The sequence below is a fragment of the Scomber japonicus genome, chromosome 2 (genome assembly GCF_027409825.1).
Source record: "Scomber japonicus isolate fScoJap1 chromosome 2, fScoJap1.pri, whole genome shotgun sequence".
Lineage (NCBI taxonomy): Eukaryota > Metazoa > Chordata > Actinopteri > Scombriformes > Scombridae > Scomber > Scomber japonicus.
This window is the reverse complement of record NC_070579.1, coordinates 11515784-11539061: the sequence shown is the minus strand read 5'-3', so window position 1 is coordinate 11539061 and position 23278 is coordinate 11515784. Positions and strand designations below refer to the sequence as shown.

At 38.7% G+C, this 23278-nt stretch overlaps 2 protein-coding genes across 2 annotated transcripts; both read left to right on the top strand.

The window, feature by feature from the left end:
* The first annotated feature begins 396 nt into the window (after positions 1 to 396).
* Positions 397 to 19951, top strand: LOC128365260 (uncharacterized). Its single transcript, XM_053325934.1, has 18 exons — positions 397 to 655; positions 2017 to 2271; positions 2431 to 2760; positions 3683 to 3940; positions 4157 to 4328; positions 7895 to 7904; positions 8286 to 8354; positions 8493 to 8666; positions 10478 to 10774; positions 10857 to 10907; positions 11736 to 11858; positions 11937 to 12119; positions 12981 to 13052; positions 13165 to 13228; positions 16818 to 16952; positions 17968 to 18234; positions 18387 to 18713; positions 19445 to 19951. The coding sequence occupies exons 1-18, from the start codon at positions 568 to 570 to the stop codon at positions 19612 to 19614; spliced, it is 3045 nt and encodes a 1014-aa protein (XP_053181909.1). The 5' UTR covers positions 397 to 567; the 3' UTR covers positions 19615 to 19951.
* LOC128367648 (hsp90 co-chaperone Cdc37-like) lies at positions 8550 to 13546 on the top strand. Its single transcript, XM_053328263.1, has 8 exons — positions 8550 to 8666; positions 10478 to 10774; positions 10857 to 10962; positions 11496 to 11611; positions 11736 to 11858; positions 11937 to 12119; positions 12981 to 13052; positions 13165 to 13546. Exons 1-8 carry the CDS (start codon positions 8550 to 8552, stop codon positions 13273 to 13275), a joined length of 1125 nt encoding a protein of 374 aa, XP_053184238.1. The 3' UTR covers positions 13276 to 13546.
* Positions 19952 to 23278: the final 3327 nt, after the last annotated feature.

Here is a 23278-nt window from a genome sequence, read left to right as displayed (position 1 = left end):
CAGGAAGATAAATTAAACCATAAAAGGACGAAGACAATCACTATGTTTACTTTAACTTTATCAAGATCAGAATACTTCTTGTACTTTTACTGCAATATTTTAACTACATTTCGCTGCTAATATTAGTACTTAAGTAGCATTTTTTATTTGTTTTATTTGTTATGGATCTCTCTCTCTCTCTCTCTCTCTCTCTCTCTCTCTCACTCTCTCTCTCTCTCTCTCTTTCTTTCTTTTCTTTAAAAAACAAATTAACGATTTTAGCGTTTTTATTTGTTTCAGTAGGTAAACTTGGTATTTTTCATTTAAGGAAATGATCTAAGTCCTTCCCATCACCGATAGTTTCACAGTGAATCAGAGGTCTGTAAGGACACATTAATAGTCTAGAGAGAACTGGGTTTTCCCAAAAACCAGTGACGAGTAGGCTATCAATTTTCCACCCATCGACGTGAAGTCAAAATCGAGTCGGCGTTACTTTCGATTTCAGTCTTGCTCTAGTCGTAACCTTGGTCTGAGCGATTTTCTTTTAGGGTCAGGATCTCCATTTGCTCACAGGACTAAGAGATAATAATGTTTCTCCGTTACGCGTTGGTCGTTGTTTCTGTGCTGAACTTCCTGCAAAACTTCCATGTGAGCTGCGGTGAGTTTCCCACATTTCGTTTGTTCGCCATATAAAGTGATATAAAAATGATAGACGTTAAGTAGATACATAGTCAAGATAGTTTAGCGTGTTGTTCTGTTGATTTATTTGCTTAATTTTGTGGTTTTCAGCATTTAGTTATGGCATATTATGAAATTACTGGTTCAGATGCAGTTATAGGCTATATTCATGTTAGGTTTGCCAAAATGGGGTTTTCTGTCATTATTGTTCGCTATATTGTAATGTGGGGTACGACATATATAGCCTTTATAGTGTTGTATAGATGTTAACCTCACACGACGCTTAAATATAATGCCAATTAAAGATAATTTAGAGTATATACTTATCAACCTGGGAGGGAAAGTGTATGTGTGTGTGTGTGTGCGCGCGCCCGCGTGTGTGTGGCTGGCTGGGTGGGTGGGTTGGTTCCTGTCATACTCTCGGAGACAAATTTCATGATTAGAGCAGTAAATTGAGCTGAACTGGGAGATAGCTGATTTTTTTTTTTTTTTTGGGGGGGGGGGGGGGGGGGGGGTTCAATGATTTTAAGATTAGGGTTAGACAAGTAGAGGTTATAATTTAAGATTAGGAAATGAATGAATGAGTGTAATGGCCCCTGATTTTGGAGTCTAATCCCAGAGCAGCCAAAGCAAAGGAACACCTTTTTTTTGGATGGTTCACATGTGCGGAATTTAATTTGACTGTATTGTATGACTACTGCCAACATTAGTAGTAGTAGAAGTGATTTATTTTGGTTCTTATTAACCATTTTCCAAAAAGAATACACATAGAAATAAATAAAAACAATAAAACAATAAGGCCTTAAATCAAAGAGAAAACAAAATAAATATTACATTACTTGTTAATAACATTTCACTCAGTAACACTGCCTCAGTTGAAATGTCTTCATAAATTTCACTCTTAATCTCAATTGATAAAAATTCATTCAGATTCAGTCAGCAGTTTGTTGGAGTCACTTTTGAGAAAACATTCAGGGCTGCAGCCCCACAAGCCGCACCTTCGCTCCGCCCTTGGTGTGTGTGTGCTGAAAAACACACGTAAGCAGGACAACTGCTAATTTTAGGATTACAGACTATCTTTCATACAAGAAATGTAGCTCAAACAAAAGCAACTACATGCATCAAGTGCTCCACATGAATGACACATTTTTAAAAAACATAAAATATAAAAACAAACAACAACTCAGAAAATATAAATTAGTTGAATAAACACACACACAAACACAATGTGTGTGTGTGTGTGTGTGTGAAATGACCGTTTCATGTGCTTACATTGTGTTCAATGTGATTTCTAACTTTTAAATCCAGTTTTGTTGATCTCAGTATTTCATGTCTGTCTTACAGATGAAAACTGTACAGAAAAACCTGTTTTCACTCCGTCCAGACTGGTAGTGAAGTATGGTGACCCAGCCTCTGCTGCATGCCTTGTTTGTCAGCATAATTGCACAAGTGATGAATTTGGGGTGGAGCATGCTGTGGGGTCCACTGTAAAAAATGGAACCACGATTTCATGGAAGGTTGACAACCTGACTGAATGGGACATATCTCCACAGTGCTATTATACTGATGATGATGGTTATCAGTGTATTACCAGGCTGCCTATAACCGTCTATCGTAAGTAAACTTGCTGTTAAACAAAGAATATTACAGTAATTTAATATATATGATCAAAATAAGAAATAAGTATGTTGAATAGATTCAGTTTTTTTCATGTTGTCAGCTGTAGTTCACAACTTTGTGTCTTACTGTGTGTGTCTCTGTTTGTCTCCTCAGATCCTCCAATAAATGTCGATCTCAGCTTCAAAAATCACTCTGGGCCGATGTTTGCAGGTCATCAGTACACTCTGCAGTGTACAGTCCACGAAGTTGCTCCTATTGGTAACCTCAGTGTGATCTTCTACAGAGGACAGACAGAACTACAGAGACTACAGCCCAACAGCACAACAAAGGAGCCAGTGACTGAGACCTTCACCCTGAACATCAACCCTAGTAAAGAAGATGATGGAGACCTGTACTGGTGTGAAGCCAAGCTAGACCTGGGAGCTGAAGGACCACAGCCTCCTTCAGTGGTGACGTCACAAAAAATCACCACCACTGTTTACTGTGAGTGAGAAAACAAAATTGACACACACCTCATCTCTGAGCCAGCTAGTAAAAGTTTTAATGTGACAACAGCAAAACAAACATTTGACACAGACACATAACTCTTTAAAAACAGCTTTATTTGGTCATCATGTTGGCCTCTTTTGTATCTTTTGTTTAAACAGTAACATTAAAAGATAGGTTCACAATCTTTCAAGTCTGTCTTAAAACAAATCATTCACAAAACATTTATTCCTTCCTTCTGTTCATACAGGCCATTAGAGGATCCCCTCGTAATGCACTTACAGTGATGGAGGCCAAAAGCCACAGTGTGTCTATGCAGTCATTTTGTGCAAAACATTTTATCTGAAGCTTATGTGAGGCTTCAGCAGTCTGAATATGTCTTATCAGGTGGATATCTGCCACATTTACAGACTTTTTATCATCACATTCCCTCTTTGTGTTTCATTGTTGAGCTGTGGTGGAAGTATAGTAACAAAAAGAGGGACTTTAGACCTTATGTTGAAAGATATCGACTGGATTTGAATCATTTTGGCAGCTGAAGCTCCATATTAGCTTCAGATAAACACAGAAGGAGGACTGTGGATTTTTCCCCCCATCACTTACATTGTAAATGCATTATGAAGGGATCTTCTGATGGTCAGCATGAACAGGAGAAAAGATTACAGCTGTTAAAGTGTTCATTTCGGCACCCGACCATTGTTTCAAGAAAGAAAAAAAAATTGTGAACACATCCTTTAAATAAATGGCAACTAAAAGAAGAAACTGAAAGTGATATAGAAAGGCCGGTTATGGCCAGTACTGTGGGGAAAATAGTTAGGTACTTTCCATCATCTTTCTTTGACAAAATTACTTTCATTTTCATTTCTAAATGATGACATGTTTTGTACCCCTCCCCCTCCCCCAATCAATCAACACACAGACAAGCCTCAGCTGAAGGAGAGTCCCAGTCCAGAACCGATCACCGTGACAGAAGGAGGCCCTCTGCAGCTGAACTGCTCTAGTGAGGGAAACCCCAGCCCCTCCTACACCTGGACGCTCCCGTCAACCAGTCATCCCCCCATCAGTGACAGCACTCTCAGTTTCGAGGCTGTAACTCGTGCAGATGGAGGACAGTACATCTGTTTGGTCAGAAACTCTGTGGGGAATGTGACTAAAGAGTTTACTGTGGATGTCAAAGGTGAGTTTAAAGTCTTGTGATTTTCAGTCTTCAGGGTTATGATTGTTAGTCACAACAGAGTCACTGAAAAGTTATTGTGGTATTGCTTTCTCACAGTAGAGGAGAAATTTAACACGTGACCTCAATGAACTTCCTCTGGTTTTGGTATTGCTCTGATGTATAACATGTATCTATTCCTGTTTTCTTTATGCACACTCCTCACCCAACCTGCTACAGAGAGCAACATCTACATTATTATTATTGTGGTGGTAGCAGTCATCGTTCTGGCTGTCCTTGTCTCCGCCGTTGTGTGGCATCTGTACAAAAACAACCGAGTGGGAAAGTACAACCTGAAGGATGTCTTCTCTCTTAGCCAACGCCATCAACACGTTGCTGTGCCTGTTGGAGAGTAAATTTGTGTGAGGCCTCACATGTGTATGGACTTCCTGAACCTGTTGCTATGTCATGCTGCGGTTCTGCTGCAGTTAGCTGTAACCACAGATGTACATGGCCTAACCCCAACTGCTATCGAAAGCACATGGACTCCCTCTATATGAGGAGAAACACACACATGCTGTAAATACGGTTAAACGGTTTTTTGTTTTTTTCACATATATTATTTACCATGTATAGTGTTAAAGGTCCAAGTCTTCCGTTATGTTTGATAAAAGATGTAATATATTGTCACTATTTTGGTCACATTTTATTTTATAAAGTTAAAGGTAAAATTGTTACTAGTGTTTTTCTATATGTACTGTCCGATGTCCCCATCACGCCTGTGACTCTCAGCCCCAAGTCCATTCATTTCTACTAAAACAAAAAACTTTTTTAAAGTAATTTCCTACAGCAGCAGGGTACTGTAGTTTTAAGCAAACGTTACTAAAACAAGGGTAAATTGTTTGTGAATTTATTGGGGACTACTTTCATGCACGGATGAATACACATTTGATGCACTAGTGTATGTCCGGCAGCAGGACAGTGTATGCGGGATTGATTCAAAATAAACAACAGTGCTTTTATCACATTCATCACACTTGATTCTCACTGATTGGTTTTTAAGTGGTCGTCAGGCTTTTTGGCTTACCGCTTGCCTTATCTTTTAACAACCACGAGTCTGGTACATACAGAAAGGAAGCTTTACAAAAAACACGCAGGCACATATTTTATATGACATAATATTGAATGTTTCAAATGAGTTATATGACTGGTCTGCAATTTTATGCAAGATTATTTTTGTAAGATAAATCATAGGAGAAATTGTATGTATCTTATAATTAAATACTGGGACCATTTTTCTATTTTACCATTTTCTTAGGGAAATAAAAAATGAATACACATAATACACAACATTAATATGTGGTGCTTATTCAGCCACATGGGGCCTAAATGTTTCTGTAGTTGAGTTGATGGTGCTGTTTTACGGTTTCTCTCTATTTCATTTTGCTTGTGTCACTGCAAATAACTTTTTTTTCACATTCATGTCCACGTGTTAAACCACTGAAAGCACAGGGCTGAACTTCCTCACACCAACCTACAGCTACTAATGGAGCGACAGTCGCCTCATGTGCATGTATTCGTGTGTATTTATGTGTGTGTGTATTTTGGTTCTACTGTGGCTGAGAGAGGTATGCATACAAGCAGAAACTTTGTTGTACTTATAAGCATACTGAAAGCACAATAAGCTTTGTACAGCATTGTCATCTTTGTTATTAAAGTGAACGAAAAGACAAAACTAACAAATGAACTAACTTTGTACATAACACTCACATGTATCCTCATTGTCTTTTTTATATTTGTATGTTCAAGTTGTTGGCATGATAAATAATAGACCAGTAAATGTTAAACCAGCAACATGTGTAAAAAATACTGCATTATCTTCTTGTTTGTATGTACAGTATGAAAGATCGTCAGACATGCTCACTACGTTTTACTGTGTGACAAAGTGGAAAGTACACCGAACTCCAAAAGTAAGATGGCCAAGAAATTATAGATTTCCTGTTTATATAATTCAAACTCTTGAGGCATTTGGATATCTGAGGCTTTTAAAGGAACGTCCAGTGCTGAGATTGTGTTCAGATTGGAATGTGTAAATATATCCCAGAAATGTTTCACTCCTACCTTTTCCCTCCCCTCCTTACTATTTCTCCTGTTGGTACTTGAAGGAGATGAAGGGTGGAAAGACGTGGACAGGAGAAACTATATTTTTACCTCCAAACAGTCATCAATAATGGATAAGCAACTGATGAAGTACCCCAGTCATACCTAATGAAACCTGCATTGTTATCCAACTGCTGTTCATTTAAAACACAGTAGGTCTGCTGCCTGTCTTAGCGTTTCCTACCTTGTGCATAACAACCCTGAAACTGAAAGGGAATGATTAAAACTTTTAAAGATGCTATCATGGATGGTGTTTATTATGTTGTGGGTATATTTTCACAGTATCGTCGCAACCAAAAAACTGAAAACACCGTCGGAGGAAACATCTGTGCATCCTGACCTCAGGCACAATTTCCCATGTGTGAGTTTTCATACCTGATTCCTTGTTTAGTAAGCACTCAATCAAAAATCTCCTTGGCTCACAAGCTCAGATCAAAACACAGACTACTGGATGTAGACAGTGAAGCAGTGGGACATAAAGTACAGCTGTGACATACTGACAACATTAGACATCCATGAAAACACTGAATATATACATGGCCTACTTGCAGTGGTGGAAGAAATGTTTAGATCCTTCACTTCAAGAAGTGCCAATACAACAATGTAAAAATACTCTATTACAAGTAAAAGTCCTTAATGAAACATACTACTTACGTAAAAGTACGTACAGTAGGTATGAGGAGCAAAATGTAATCAAAATGTTACAGTAAAAGTAGTGGTTTGGTCCCTCTGACTGATATATTATTACATATGACATAATTAGATTATTAATAGTGAAGCATCAGTGTTAGAGCAGCATGTTACTGTTGTAGCTGCTGGAGGTTGAGCTAGTTTACACTACTTTATATACAGTTAGCTAGTTTAGCCCAGTGGTTCCCAACCTAGGGGTGGGGCCCCTCCAAAGGGTCACTAGATAAATCTGGGGGGTCATGAGATGATTAATGGGAGAGGAGAGGAGAAAAAACAAAGTTCTGATACACAAATCTATTTTCAGTTTTTGGACTTTTTTCTTTCATCATTATTTTTCGTCATATTGCATCATTTGAACATTTATTAAAGTGAGACCATGTGAGAAGTTTAGAGGGGAAAATCCCTTTTCGGTGGAGCTGTTAACAACTCAGACATCTGAAATGTGACCTCGACTACACACTGCTTTTTGTAAGATGTCAAAAGACAAAAAGGTTGGAAACCACTGATTTCATCTTTAACAATGTGCTGTACTTCATCTGAAAAGTAAAATCAAATCAAATGCTTAAGTAAAGTAAAGTAACCTCAAAGTAGTCCTTAAGTACAGTACTTTTGGATCATTTGAACATTGATTGAAATAAAACCATGTGAGAAGTTTAGAGGGAGAGTTTATGGTACAGAGAGTTTCAGGATTTGGGTGAGATGTTACTTCCACAGTCATTTCTGGAGTAAACCATGTGACATTAAGATGAGACGACATTTAGTGTTTTTCATTGGAAAATGTAAATATCCAGCTCTTCAGTGTTTAGGTAGGTTAGGTATAGGTTTTTTCTTAGTTACGCTACAAGATTTAGTTATTAGCTTTGCTGGTAGCAAAAAATCCCAGTTGGGGATGCTTATCACATTCTCTTTGGGGTTGGTTGTCACATGTTGGCATATATATATGGTGTGATTTATGTTGTCCTTTATTTATTTTTAAAGAACAAAATGACCAGGAATTTTGTCAGGAATACAAACCAAGGCCAGATTCCTCAAGATGTGATGCCCAGGGGCAGTCAGAGAGGTTAAACTGCACTATATTGTTAAGGATTTATAGGAATGGGTTTTCCTGTTTATGCTCTCTTTATGCAGATGTGTTGTTGTATTGTTGTACCTTTTTTGATTTTCCCCACAGGGACAACCAACCCCATAGTGTGTTACTACCAACCCTATGATGGGGATGGTTGTCACAAGTACACAAGACATATTTGATGGTTTTGAACAGAATCAGCTTAAGGAAAGTAAGGTCACTCTATTCCTACCTGACACTTTAGATTTCCATTATACATTAAAGGGTAATCTATCCAGTAGACAGTTTATGAGGAATTCAAGGGAAAGTAAAAAGTGTGACAACCAAACCCCTTCTCCCCTAGTTGAGTAAATGTGCTAAGTTACTTCCTACCACTGCACATGTCATAATTACCAATTAATGCAATGTATTTAGACCTTTACCTTGAGCCATGTGCCATCCTCCTTTAACCAGGAGCGCCTGAACATAATGAGCATACAGGATGAACAAAACCAACACAGCAGCGACTCGGAGCTGCCACTGGTAATGAGATTAGTATAAACAGCTTGGTGCTGCTAATCTTTGGTGAGAGGATTGAGAAACCATCATCTTGTCTTCTTGTGTACGGACATTGAGTCGGTGTAGTGCCACAGCTGAGCTTTATTTTTTTTTTTACTGCAGCCAAAACCTGAAAGTCCCAAGGAGAGACGGAGAGAAGGAGAGAGAAATACCTGGAAGATGAGTACCGGAGCGGGCATCGACTACAGCGTCTGGGATCACATCTATGTGTCGGACGATGAAGATGTGACCAGTCCGTTTGTGGACACTCCGAGCCTGTTCAGGATGAGACACCGGGTCAGCCTTGAAACTTATTGTAGCCGTGAAGTTTGGAGTCTTTTACCTGGTTAGTTTTTAGATCAGAAATCTGTCATCGGTGAAATATTGTGACAGTAAAATGTAGTGAAAGCATTGCAGTAAAAGTAGTGGTTTGTCCCTCTGATTGATATATATCATCATTAGATTATTGATACTGAAGCATCCGTATGTTAAGCAGCATTTTAGTGTTGTAGCTGCTGTGGGTGGAGCTAGTTTAAAATATATGTAGTTTATTTTAATCCAGTGGTTCCCAACCAAGGGCGTGGGCCCTATCAAAGGGTGACCAGATACATCTGAGAGGCTGTGAGATGATTAAGGGGAGAGGAAAGAAGAAAAAACAAAGTTTTGATCAGTTTTTTTTAAACTTTTTCTTTAATCTTTGATTTTTGGTGAAATCATTTGAACATTTATTGAAATGAAACCATGTGAGAAGTTTAGTGGGAAAAATCCACTATTCATCACTATGTTAACAACTCATAGACATCTGAAATGTGACCCAGACTACACACTGCTTTCTGTAAGACCAAGCCATAAAGGTTGGAAACCACTGGTTTCATCTCTAAAGCTGTCAAATGTCCCTCTGATGTAGTGTAGGACAATGCTTGAGTAAATACTTATTTACTTTCCACTGTTAGAAGACCCCTTCATAAAGCACTTACAATGTAAGTGATGGAGGCCAAAATGTATTTAATCTGAAGCTAATATGAAGTGTCAGGTGCCCAAATGAGTCAAATCAAGCAGCTATCTTTCAATGATACAGTCTCTCTTTTTGTTAATACTTCCACAGGGAAACACTGTCTGAGGAAACAGTATGAACAGGAGGAATGATTACAACAAACAAACAGTTTCAGTGCTCATTTGATTGTTTGATTGTTGTTTACTATCTGCATTGGTCAACCTCAGTTTGTGTGGTTCAGTTTCTGTGTGACTAATGGGCTTAGCTGCTGCCCAGCTGTCACATGACTTGTTTAGTGAAAGGTCTAGAGTGACTTGCAGTCTTCACTATCACTCTGTTTGTTCTTTTTTTTTGGCCATGCTAGCTGCATTTCACAACCATGACATCAGTCAGTTTGTGGTCCAAGCTGAAATATCTCACCCTTTACATTCACAGTAACACTCAACATCAACATGCTGGCATCATCATTATGAGAATATCAGCATATGGCTGTGAGCATTTAGTTAACGTCCAGCCTCTTAGAGCTGCTATCATGGCTGTCATAGTGTTCATTTTATTTTGATTGCTGTGTTTCTTAAATCTAATATTTGGAGAGAGTCAAAGTTTGCAGACTTGTGGGGAAGTCAAAATAACACCAATAACTGAAACATTATTGGCTGGTTCACCAGAGTATGAGGGTCAGTATCATCGCTCATTTCAGTTTGTGACCGTACATTACATTACTACAAGTGAGGCTGAACAGGTCATTCTGATTCATATCCCTCATGTATTTCATAGCTCATAAACATGCCTAATGATTTCCACCCACAAGACATTTGAGATCTTTCTCCCACATAGCTGCTGATTTAATGTTGTTTAAAAAGGAAAAACAAAAAAGTCCTCAGATTGCAAAATGTTACTTTTAGGTAATGAACTCTTTCACCATTTGTCAGTATTTCTTTGTGTGTCTGTGTTTGTTTTTCCATCTGATTCCTTTATTGAGTATCTTCTCTCCAACTAATGCCTTCTAGCACTCATCCTCTCCTCTGTGTTTCACTAGTTCATCATTCCCACCTTTAACCAGCTCCGTTTTATCTTTCTTTTTCATGTGTGTACTCTGTCCTGCCATCAACAGTCCCGGCTGGAAAGGATGATCGATTTTCAGCAGAGAGGGGAAGAGCTGGAGGATCATTTTGCAGAATGCAAGAGGTTTCTAGAGGAAGCTCAGGGACGGCTCAGAGAGCTGGAAGAAGGAAGGAAGGAGGGAGAGGAGGACGAGGAGAAAGAGGCTGAGCTAGAGAAAATTCAAGCCGAGGTGAGAAAACTGAAGAAGGATAAAAAGTCGTTTGAGAAAATGATAGAGGAATATCGTCGAGAAGAAAAGAACCTGCCGTGGAACGTTGACACAATCAGCAAAGAGGGTTTCAGCAAGGTAAGGCGTGACATCAAGATACAGTGTTACTTCAATTGGTGTCAGTATCCCAATTTACGTGCTCCTTTATCTTGTTTTCCAGAGTGTTCTCAACGTTAAGCCTGTCACAAAGGAGGACACACGGGAGGAAAAGGTGGAGAAGCATAAGGCCTTTGTGGAAAAATATGCAAAGGAAATCAGACACTTTGGTATACTTTCTTTTCCTGTTATCTTTTTTAATTTTAATTTTTGCCTTTATTTGGTAGTCGATGGCAGGCCAACAGGAAGCAGGGGGGTGACCTGAAGCAAAGGTCCCTTGCTTCATCTATCTTTCCTGTTATCTTACATTGTTTCTTCCCTTGCAGATATTCTTTCAATGTTAAAACTTGTTCAAAACACTTAGACACTAACCTTTCATTGTGTAGTTAAGTGTTAAAACAAACAAGAGTAGTAGTTTCTCTTTAAAAATGCTCAGCCCATGGAAAGAATTGTTTCCACTTATTTTTCCATTATGGTTTGAAGTGTGTCACATAAATGCTTAAAACACTATTTTTGAAACAGGAACAAGGTTCAGTGTTCTTATAAACAGGAACACAAATCATACTTGACTTCCCGTTTTAAAAACAAAACCTTAAGAACTCCACTTTAAGGAAGCATTTTGCTGTGTGTGTGTGTGTGTGTGTGTGTGTGTGTGTGTGTGTGTGTGTGTGTGTGTGTGTGTGTGTGTGTGTGTGTGTAACAGGTATGATGCGGCGTTGGGACGACAGTCAGAAGTATCTGTCAGACAACCCTCATCTGGTGTGTGATGAGACGGCTAATTGTCTTGTTGTCATCTGTATTGACTTTGAGATAGATGAGGTGAGTGCCGTATTTGTCTCCACTCACCACGAGTAAAAGGTGTGTACATATTTTGATTAAAAAAGAACAAAAATACTAATTAGACAAAGTAAAGCCTTGTAAATCCTGCTTGTCTCTGTTGTAGAAACATGGACTGATGGAGCAGGTCGCCCACCAGGCCATCGTCATGCAGTCCATCTTAGATTTGGCTCGAACGCTGAAGGTTGACCCACGAGGCTGCTTCAGACAATTCTTCTCCAAGATCAAGGTAAGTAGTTTATTTCTATGAGGAAGTTCTTTGTGTTTGTTTGTTTGTACCGTTTCATTGTTTTCACATCCGTGTCAGACTGCAGACAAGTCATACCAAGACGCGTTCGACCGTGAGCTGGAGCTGCTGAAGGAGCGTATCCGTACCTGTGCACAGCTTCGGATGGAGAATGCTATGAAGGAGCTGGAGGAGGAGGAAAAGCAGAAGAGGCTGGGTCCGGGTGGTTTAGACCCTGTAGAGGTCTACGAATCACTGCCAAAGGTAAATCTCACAATTAAAGATCTGGGATTTCAGCCCTGACATACAGGAGTTGTAGATAGATAGATAGATAGATAGATAGATAGATAGATAGATAGATAGATAGATAGATATAGATAGATACAAGCAAACAACACTGAAATGTCGCCCGCCCTTGCTCTAACCTCTACTTATTTAAAGACATTATTTAATATTCCAACTGATAAAGGAACAAAGGGGTAAAACGATTCAACTTACACCTCTGAGCTCTGGATCGTCTGCCTGATGGTAACAGCTCATACTCAGAGTACAGAAAATGGGCCAGAGTTGCTTTCAATCAAATCTGTAACAGATTAAACTTCTTTTTAGCCTAGTAATTAACATCATGTTTTTTAAAAAAAAGAGTAGGAGCCACTTTAAACTAGTATGTTCACTTTGGATTACGTCAGCAGAATGTAATACAGCCTTTACACTGCAACTAAAAAACTGTGTGTTGACCCTCACGACATCCAGCGAGGCTGTGGGTGTGTGTCCCATTACACTTTCAGTTTACACACCACAATTGTGGTGAAAACTCATTGTTTTGTGCTAGCTGAAGCTACAAGGCTTGTTTTGAGAAAACATGGCTTCCCTTCACATAACATTCAAATCCTATTTACGTTGATATAAAGTGTGTTACCACTTGGATAATCAGTGAAGTCAATACTCAGATCAGTAGAACGGACTCCACCCGTCAAACATGAGCTCTCTGTGCAAGGTAAATAGCATCATCTACTTTCCATAAGTGTAAAATATAAGCTTGAACAAATTTCCTGTTTTGTGACGTGGAAAAGTACTCAGCTCACAATGTAGCACACAAGTACATAAAAAGTTTTTGTTTCACAGGAAATGCAGAGAAGCTTTGATGAGAAGAACATTCAGATGCTGCATGACATCATTAACAAAATGGACATTGAGGTGGGTGTGCCATTGAAAAAGTAACCTAATAAAGGCCAGAAAGTGTCCTAGATTTATACAAAATGCTAAAAACGTAGGTGTTTGTTCATTAATTCATTTTATCTTTCTACAGGAGGGAAAGTACCACTTGAAGAGGTGTATTGACTCTGGACTTTGGGTCCCTGACTCAGGAGAGGGTGATGATGAAGAGGAAAATTATGAAGAGGATGAGGAAGAAGATTAAACAGAGAAGGAGGAACCTGCTGTAAATGAATGGCTCCCTTTTGTTCCACCTTGGTCAACAGCGCCATCTCATGTCTGTTTGTGGGTATAGTTGTGTTGAGCAGAGACAAAAATTTGAACCACCCCTGAACACAGATCTGTGCAATGGACTCATTTTGGACACAAATTAAAGTCGTGGCTGCTAAATAACAAACACTTTAAAATACAATACATAATTATTCTACATTGAATAGGAATTTAGTTAACTTTTAAAAAGTTTTTTTTCTTGTTGAAACTATCAGAGGTTTCAATTCAAGTAGAAACTGATGTGAAGTACTTTCTGTCGTGGTTATAAAAGGTTATCCTTCAACAAGGTAGAGACTCCAGTCGTCTCCTGTAAGGATGTTGGTGTGTCATATAAAACCGGACTAAACTTTGCATAACTGGGAAGTTTTTAGTCTGCTATGAGCCTGTTTGACAGAATGTAAGTCCAATTAAGATAGTTTTATTGTTGCTGCTGTGATGTGACTACATGCAATGGTTCCTGTGTGTACTCATTTGTGGTTTTTACTACTTAAAACCACAATAGCAATATTTTTTTGTTTTTACTGTTGTAGGTATGCAGTTGTTTTAATCATGTGTTGTGAATATTGTACAATAAACCAGGCTTATTTTCTGCCATACTTGTCTCAACATCTCTCTCTCACTTTCTCGCATAATTAATCGCTGGGTCGCTCTCTTTGTCTTGTTCTCCCTTTCTCTCCTTCATATTTGATTGGTGGGTCTGATTTAGTGGTCTGAGGTGCTTCTGATCTAATTATATGTACAGTATTAGTCAAAAGTTTGGACACACGTACTAATTTGTTTTTTACCAGGGCTCCAGATTTTCAACCCAGCAGTGTGAGTGTTGTTAATTTATAAATGTGAAGACATGTTAACACTGAGAGGTCATACGATACACCATACTGATCAACAGTTTTAAAAGAATGAGCAAAAATGCATCATGTCATTCCCTCAGGGAAAGCTATTGGTTGGCAGCATCACAAATTAACCATGTGTGTCCGCAGGTTTACCAGCAACATCTCCAAGAACGACCACAACCGCAAACGGCAGTAACAACAGCATACTGATTTACAGGTTTACTATATGTCTCATATTTTATATTTGTTGCTCTTGCTAATTCCAGGGACATTTAAGACACAGTTTGTTATCAGAACAATATAATTATACTCTAAAGAAAAGTTGGGCAATAAAAAGCATTTTATCCTTGTCCATTATATCAAACATCTAATGTCAATACAACCTGCTAACGTAATACAAAATGAGAAAGGGCTGTTAAGAAGACTTACTTTTTACAATGTTGTACTGGTGTTTAACTACTAGAGCACTGTAGCTTGTATGTGAACAATGTTTAAAGGGGACATATGAAATGTTTTATTTTTCTGTTATTTTAATAGTGTTATAATATTGGATGCGTATAATAAACATGGTCAAAGTTTCAAAACTTGAGGTGAATATATGTAAAATTGTCCTTGTCAAAAGACAGTAGCAAACATTTCAACCTGCTCTAAAAGCTCAGTTTTGCAAAGTTACATCTACTGCATCCTTGTGATGACATCAGATCATCAGATCATCTGAGCATGCCCACAAAATATCCTCCACTCTGTACTCGCTGATCCATGGGTTGTTTGCTTTGCCCACTCTATACTATCATAGTCCAGCATGTTAACATGCTAAATGCTCTCATTGTAACTTAACGACACAACTGAGGCTGATGAGAATGTGTTTGAGGTATTTGGTCGTAACAAATGTATTGGACAAATTTAACTGGCTAATGATATCGTTAAACATTGATATTGCGCCATTCAGTCTAGTAGATGTTGAGATACCTCACTGAAAACTGCACATGCAAATTAAACAGTGGGGTCAGAAGAAAAGTTAGGGATCACCATCATCATTAGCATGCATCCTTCGTGCACAGTGGATATTTGTACCTAATTTCATGGCAATATATACAATAGTTGCTAAGATATTTCAGACCAAAGTGGCTGACCAACTTTTTTTTTTGAAAAAATCACTGTTTAAGGGTTTTCAATTAAGGTGTTTTCTGTATATGTTGTACCATTATGTTGATGTTTTATTAAAATAAATCTGCTATTAGCCCTTTTCCATTGGCACTTGTGGTATAGGATTTGAATATTTTCTAACTCTGGCGCCCCCCAGTGGTTGCATCAAAATACACACAAACAGATCTGACCAAGGGGCCACTGTACGAGCTGCACTGCACCAATTTTCACTGTGATTATCTAATTTTTCCAGTGTGAGACTTGTGCCATCACAATAATGTTACAGACACATAACATAATCAGGCACATATTCTATAGGTGGTGGCTTAAAATACTGTATTTTACCATTAATGTTAATATACATCAAGGTAACCGAAATTAAATTTTAAATTTCAGTAAATTCTCCACTCTCTGATTCAAGGTTGCACTGTAGGCATACATTATTTAAAATATACTATAAATATGTGATTTTCCACACCTATGTCCTCTCATTGAAAGATTATACACATTGATACAATACTTAACTATTGGCACTGCAGGGCTTGTATGATTTCATAAAAACTTACAATATTAACAAGAAAGGAAAGGTAATTTCCAATTCACCTGACCTACATGTCTTTACCAGAAGGGTGTGTTGACTTGTGAATAAAAGGACACCAGAATCTCAACAAGTGCTGTTTAGTTTGGTAGGCCAATAGTAAATAACAAAAAACATATAGTAACAACAATGTAGTGGCCATCTTTCTCTAACGCTGCCTATCACAGTATTTACTTTACAACACTGCCATCTAGTGGAATAAAGTAGCAAAGATACAAATGATGAACACATCTAAATAACAGTCCTTATGGCACTTGGGCTTGTATATAGCACGTGGCTGTTTGTGAGAGATGTGGCTGTGTATTGATCTCGTAGTGTTACAGTCTTGTCTAGCCACAGAGTAAGAAAGAGTTCAATTTCTCACCATTGTTGGGTTAGGGTTAGATTTAACAGTTCGATTAATATTGAATATTAACATATAACTATTTATTTTTACATACATTTTTAACATTTATATATAACATGTTTTACACAAATTGGTGTCTTAAATGAAAGAAAAATTAGCTAAATGTGAGATAAGTGAGCTAATCAGCTATAAAGCTGTGCAGACTGATACTTATAATATTTTCAATGATTTTACACACAACCCAGATAAAATGCAACATGTCTGTAAAACTGCATATTCATAGTATGAATTGTGGTTTGTTTGGTTAGTAACTGGTTTTACTTTTTGCATCAGTAGACTATCATACAAAATTACGTGCGCTGAGGCAGAGACAGTTCACAAACTACAACTGGTAGCCTATTTAATTGACGTGACGGGCAAAAGAGGGCGATGTGGGCGGCTGTGGATTTAGATAACGTTAGGCTACCATATCTATCCGCCACTAGGCTCCCTGATAACAGTCAACTCGGGTGCATCTCAGGATGAGCTGCAGCTAAGAAGTTAAAACCGAGAAGTCGTAGCTTTGGTCTCGGCGATGTTTATTTTATTAGCAGGGTCTCCATTTGCTCACAGGAAAATAATGTTTCTCCGTTACGTGTTTGTTATTATTTCTGTGCTGAATTCCCTGCACGACTTCCACGTGTGCTGCGGTGAGTCTCCCACATTTCGTTTTTTCGCCATAAAGTGTTAAAAATGTTCCCTGTGGACGACATGAATGATCTATAAATAGTGAAGTAGACATACAGTCTAGATATGAGAAGTCAAAGATAGTTTAACGTGTTATTCTGTTGATTTATTTGCTTATTTGTAATGTACTGATTCAGTTCAGATTCAGTTGCCAAAATAGGGGGTTTCTTTCATTATTGTTTGCTATATTGTATATTAATGTGCTTTTAGTGTATGATACTACCCTCTATAGTGTTGTGTAGTATTAATGTCTTTCTCAATTAGTTTTTTCTTGCACTGTATGCTAAACCTCACACAACATGGCTTGGGAGTTTTGTGCTTTTAAATATAGGCTAATGCCAATAAAAGCAAATTAGAATTTAAGGGTAAATACTTCAAACTGAGAAAATGGGTGTGTATGTGTGGGTGGGCAGTTTCTGTCATAGGCTACTTTCATTGGAAACATTTCAGACTTCAGAGCAGTTAGGATACATGGGGACAGCTTGTCAAACTGGAGACAAAAGTCGTGTTCACAAGTGGGAAAAAGTCAGTGATTAAGATTAGGGTTAAGCAAGTAGAGGTTATAATTTGCGGTTAGGGTAAATGTCATCAGGAAATGAATGAATGAGTGGCCCCAGAATTGACCCGTGCGTGTGTGTGTGTGTGTGCGCACGCTGAAAAACTTGAAAGCAGGATAATTTTAGGTTGACTGGCAACATCCAGCCAATCTATCTAAAATTCATGTATAATAAGATGGAAAATGAGACCTGCTTGGTAAGATAAGACAAGACAAGATAAAATAAAGTGAAAATACAATAGAACAAATACTTCAACTGTGACAATTTGGGACTTACAGTATATAAATTAGTTGAATAAACAAACTAAATCTCTGATGAACTGTTGGCTCCTTGAACATTGATACATTGACACAAACATACTGTAATTTCTGACTTTTAAATCCATTTTTGTTCATCTCAGTATTTCATGTTTGTCTTACAGATGAAAGCTGTACAGTAAGACCTGTTTTCACTCCGTCCAGACTGGTAGTGAAGTATGGTGACCCAGCCTCTGCCACATGCCTTGTTTTTCATAATTGGACAAATAACCCATTGGGGGTGGAGCATGCTGTGGGGTACACTGCAGCAAATGGAACTACGATTTCATGGAAGGTTGACAACCTGACTGAATGGGAAACATCTCCAATGTGCTATTATACTGATGATGATAATAATCAGTGTACTACGAGCCTGCCTATAACCGTCTATCGTAAGTAGACTTGCTGTTAAACAGCAGTAACAATTTAATATATATTATCAAAATAAGAAATAAGTATGTTGGATAGATTCAGTTTTTTTCATGTTGTCAGCTGTAGTTCACCACTTGTATCTTACTGTGTGTCTCTCTGTTTGTGTCCTCAGAGCCTCCAAAAAATGTCGATCTCAGCTTCCTAAATCCCTCTGGGCCGATGTTTGCAGGTCGTCAGTACACTCTGCAGTGTACAGTCCACGAAGTTGCTCCTATTAGTAACCTCATTGTGACTTTCTACAGAGGACAGACAGAACTACAGAGACTACAGTCCAGCAGCACAACAAAGGAGCCAGTGACTGAGACCTTCACCCTGGACATCAACCTTAGTAAAGATGATGGAGACCCGTACTGGTGTGAAGCAAAGCTAGACCTGGGAGCTGAAGGACCACAGCCTCCTCCAGTGGTGACATCACAAAAAATCACCACTAATGATCACTGTGAGTGAGAAACAAAATTGACACACATCTCATCTCTGAGCCAGTTAGTAAAAGTTTTAATGTGACAATGGCAAAACAAACATTTGACACGAACAGATAACTCTTTAAAAACAGCTTTATTTGGTCATCACATTGGCCTCTTTTGTATTCTTTGTTTAAAGAGTCACAAAGGATAGATTTACAATTTTTAAAGCCTGTCTTAAATTCAATAATTCACAAATAATGTAATGGTTGCTTCTGTTCATACAGGCCGTTAGAGGATCCCCTCGTAATCACTTACAGTGATGGGAGTCAAAATCTACAGTCATTTCGTGCAAAAAAATGCATTTAAAAGTTTATCTGAAGCTTATGCAAGGTTTCAACATGCTGAATTTGTCATATGAGTTGGATGTCTGTCTTTTTAGCATCATATACCCTCTTTGTGTTTCCATGTTGAGCTGTGGTAGAAGTATGATAACAAAAAGAGGGACTTTAGCATTAAAATGTCTGTAATGTTGAAAGATATTGACTGGATTTGAATCATTTTGGCAGCTGAAGCTTCATGTAAGCTTCAGATAAACATAATTTCAAAATTACTTCAATTTCTCAGTAATGACGTCTTGTATCCCCCCTCCCATCAATCAACACACAGTTGAGCCTCAGCTGAAAGAGAAAACACATGACATCAGTGAACTTCCTCTGGTTTTGGCATTGCTCTAATGTATAATATTATCTATTCCTGTTTTCTTTAGCCACACCCCTGACCCAACCTCCTGCAGAGAACTACATCCACATTATTATTGTGGTGGTAGCAGTCATCATTGTGGCTGTCCTTGTATTCGCCGTTGTGTACTATCAGTACACAAACTACCGAATGGGACAGTTTAACCTGCCGGACGTTGCTGTGCCTGTTGGAGAGTAAATTTGTGGGTGAAGCCTCACATGTGTGTGGACGACCTGAACCTGTTGCTATGTCAAGTGCTGCAGTTAGGTGTAAACCACAGATGTACACAGAAAGCATCAGAAGTACCTGTATATGACGTGTAACACACACACACTGTTCATGGGTCAATGAAAAATAAGGGCTGGCAAGATGAGTAATTCAAAAACGTCTTAAAAATTGTTTTAAAAACGGCATCAGGTTTGTTAATATGTACTTTTTGTATTAATGTTGGTTTTACGTAATTTGAAATGTCATTTGCAACATGTTTTTACAAACGTAGGACTCAATGCGCCTGAAAATATCCAATGGTGTAACCACAAAATAATGATAAATAAATATTTTATCTTTACCTACAGTGTGTTTAAAATTTTAAAACATCAAATGAAAAGAAAAACATTTGGAGTATTCCTTCAACCAGTTGCCACAAGCACATTACGAATGCATTCCCCAGTCAAAGTTAAAATTTCCAAGTGAAACAACCTGTTTTCAGTGGTGACCCCCTTTAGTTCAAAGCATTCATGAGGGCATTTGGCCATACTATTCTTGACATAGCTGATGGGGGGGGGGGGGGGGGGGTGACATAAAAAATACTGAAGATAAAAGAAAATCTTTTGCAAATGTGAGAATGTCAAGAGCACCCAAACCAAAGGGGAGTACATTTGCCACAAGTGTATCATCATCTGCAAATGAAAAGTCACCTGAAAATGGTAAGCACTTCTCTCACTCTAACAGCGATGCCTCTCAGAAGACATGTATACTGTGAAAAACAACACAGATTGTCAGACTGTCACAAAATTAGAAATCAGCCTTATAAGGAAAGGGTGGATTTTCTCAAAGAAAATGTTCAGATTAGATTAGATTCTTTATTGTCAGTTTTCAAAACATACAACGAAATTCAGGAGCGCGGAGGAAATGTATAAATTATTGCACATTTAGCGGTGATGTGTTCCGGGGTTTTGCTTTCTGTAGAGAGCTGAGCTGCTGCATGTAATGCCGCTTTTCCACTACACAGTTCTAGCACTAGTCGGGTCGACTCGACATGGTTCCAGGAACGACCTTTTCCATTACAGAAAGGTACCTACTCAATGTGGGTGGGGTCGTCATAGCACGGCTCCGCGAAACTGCCGTGACTTCGTTTTCTACTTCTATGCGACACAAACACATAAACAATGGAGGACATGGAGGTGATGGTGTACTTGCTGCTGTATGTGGCTTTCTATCACACACAAAAAAACAAAATTGAGCCGTATGACTGTAACACTGTTGCCGGTATTTAAAAATGCCGGGTTTGATTCTTGTGTGGGACGGCTCATGACTCTTCCAGCGACAACTCTTCTGACCAATCAGTGGCTGGCAGTCTGCTGACGTCACATTTAGTATCAGCTCGGCTCGCTTGGAACCTCAGCAGAACAGGTACTAAAAAAGTACCAGGTACCAGGTACTATCCCTAGTGGAAACGCAAAAAAAAAAACGAGTCGAGCGGTCAAGTCGTGCTGGAACTGTGAAGTGGAAAAGCGCCATAAGTGCACCGCTATCTTGCCAACCATGTCAAGGACTGTGTTTTGGTTGTCTGACACAAGGACATTTGAGTAAAGCTTGTAAGAAAAAAGCTACATGTGAATACTGCCCCAAGAAACATTCAAACATGCTTCGTCTCACAAAGGAAGAGGACAATGAAGCGGTGGGCAGCAATCAGAAAGACACAACTGAAAATACTGCTACAAATGAATCAACACATATCTCAGGTAGGACCTGTGGAGCTACCGGGGCTGGAGATGACGATCGTGTTCTGTCGATTGTACCTGTATGTGTCAAGTTAAAGAAAGGCAATTACATAAAAGAGACTTATGCATTCATGGACAATGGAAGCCAAGACACATTCTGCTCTGAAAAGTTAATGAAACTGTTTGACATTGAAGGGAAGAAAACCCAAATCCAGCTTCCCACAATGGGCCAGGAAAGGGTGGAGCCAAACTACCTTCTTTCAGGGTTAGAGGTGCGTGGTTTAAAAGAGAACATTTGCATTCACTTACTTGAGGTTAACATAAACAAAGACATTCCAGTGTCCAAAGAGAACATTTCAGTGCAGGAAGATTTGAAAGAGTGGCCTCACCTTCATGGAATAGAGCTGCCTCCGATAGATGCACTTGAACTTCTGGTGCAACAATTCAACCACGATTTTCCAGAGAAAACTACTGAGGAAAAACTTGAAGTGTCATGAGAAGACATACAGCTTCTAGACTGTGTTAATGAAACTGCAAATAAGTTGATGGGCATTACAGTATAGGCTGCCCTTTGAGAAACAAAAATGTGAAAATGCTAGGTAACCACAGCATGGTTGTGCAGAGAGCAGAGAACCTGAAAAGAAACTCGTCAAAAGCAAAGACTTTCACAGAGAATATCAAAGTTTTATGTCTGACCTGTTAAAGTACCAAATGACAAGACTGAAAAAATGTCTGAAAATGGGCAAGTGTGGTACGTACCTTATCAGGGGGTTTACCACCACCATAAAAGAAAACTAGGAGTAGCTTTTGACAGTGCAGTATCTTATCAAGGGAAGTCATTGAATGGAAAGATTTGGCAAGGTCCAGATTTGACTAACACATTGATTGGCCTGTTATGTGGATGATTGCCTTCTGTCAGTGCCAGATGAAACCCAAGCATGTGATATGGTCAGGGACTTGACAGCACTGTGTGAGAGTGGAGGATTCCATTTAACTAAGTGGATGAGTATTCTTCACCTCAATACCTGAAACAGATAGAACAAAAGAGGGGAAAAGACTTGGATATAAGTCATGATGCATTGCCTGATGAGAGAGTCTATAGGAGTAAAGTGGTGCACTGAGTCAGATGTATTCAAGATCAGGATAAATGCAAAAAAAACACCACAGACAAGATGTGGTGTGCTTTCAAGTGTAAGTGCTATATATGATCCATTAGGGTTTTTGTCACCTGTCATCCTCCCAGCAAAAATTATTCTGCAGGAACTATGTGGCAAGAAAGTTCCTGGGATGAAGATATCCCTGCTGAACTTGCTCAAAGAGTTTTTATAAAAAAGTGGCTTTCCCACCTCACAAGGTGTCATGGCTTCACAGTGGACAGGTGTTTGAAACCAGCTGGATTTGGAACAATCACATCTGCACAATTGCATCACTTTGCAGATGCAAGTGAGAGAGTATATGGAGTTGTTTCCTCCTATGATAATCATAACTACAGCCATAACGAGAACCACGTTAGCATCCACAGTTATGAATAATGTCCTGTAAAGTTGTGTCTGCAGCTAATTATTGATGAGCTGCTATTGCTGGACATTGTAAAGAGAAAGAAAATGAAAGAAAGAAAAACAGAGTTCAGAGGTTTTAATAATACTGACCTATCTAAAGAAATCCCCTCTAGGTGTCATCCTGCTCCAATTTACAGCGCGTCAATCCGTGGTGAGAGAGGAGCAATGCCTCATAAAAATAAATACAAATAAATACATCAGTTTCCAAAAGCAGATTTTGTTGTATTGTATGGTTTTTTGGAAGAATTTTGATTGGCTTCTAGCCTTTTTATTGTTCATCAAATCGCTCTGAAAGTAATCCCAACGATATCCATTATCGTTGTCATTGTGGTATGGACCCAAATTAGAACAATAGGCTAT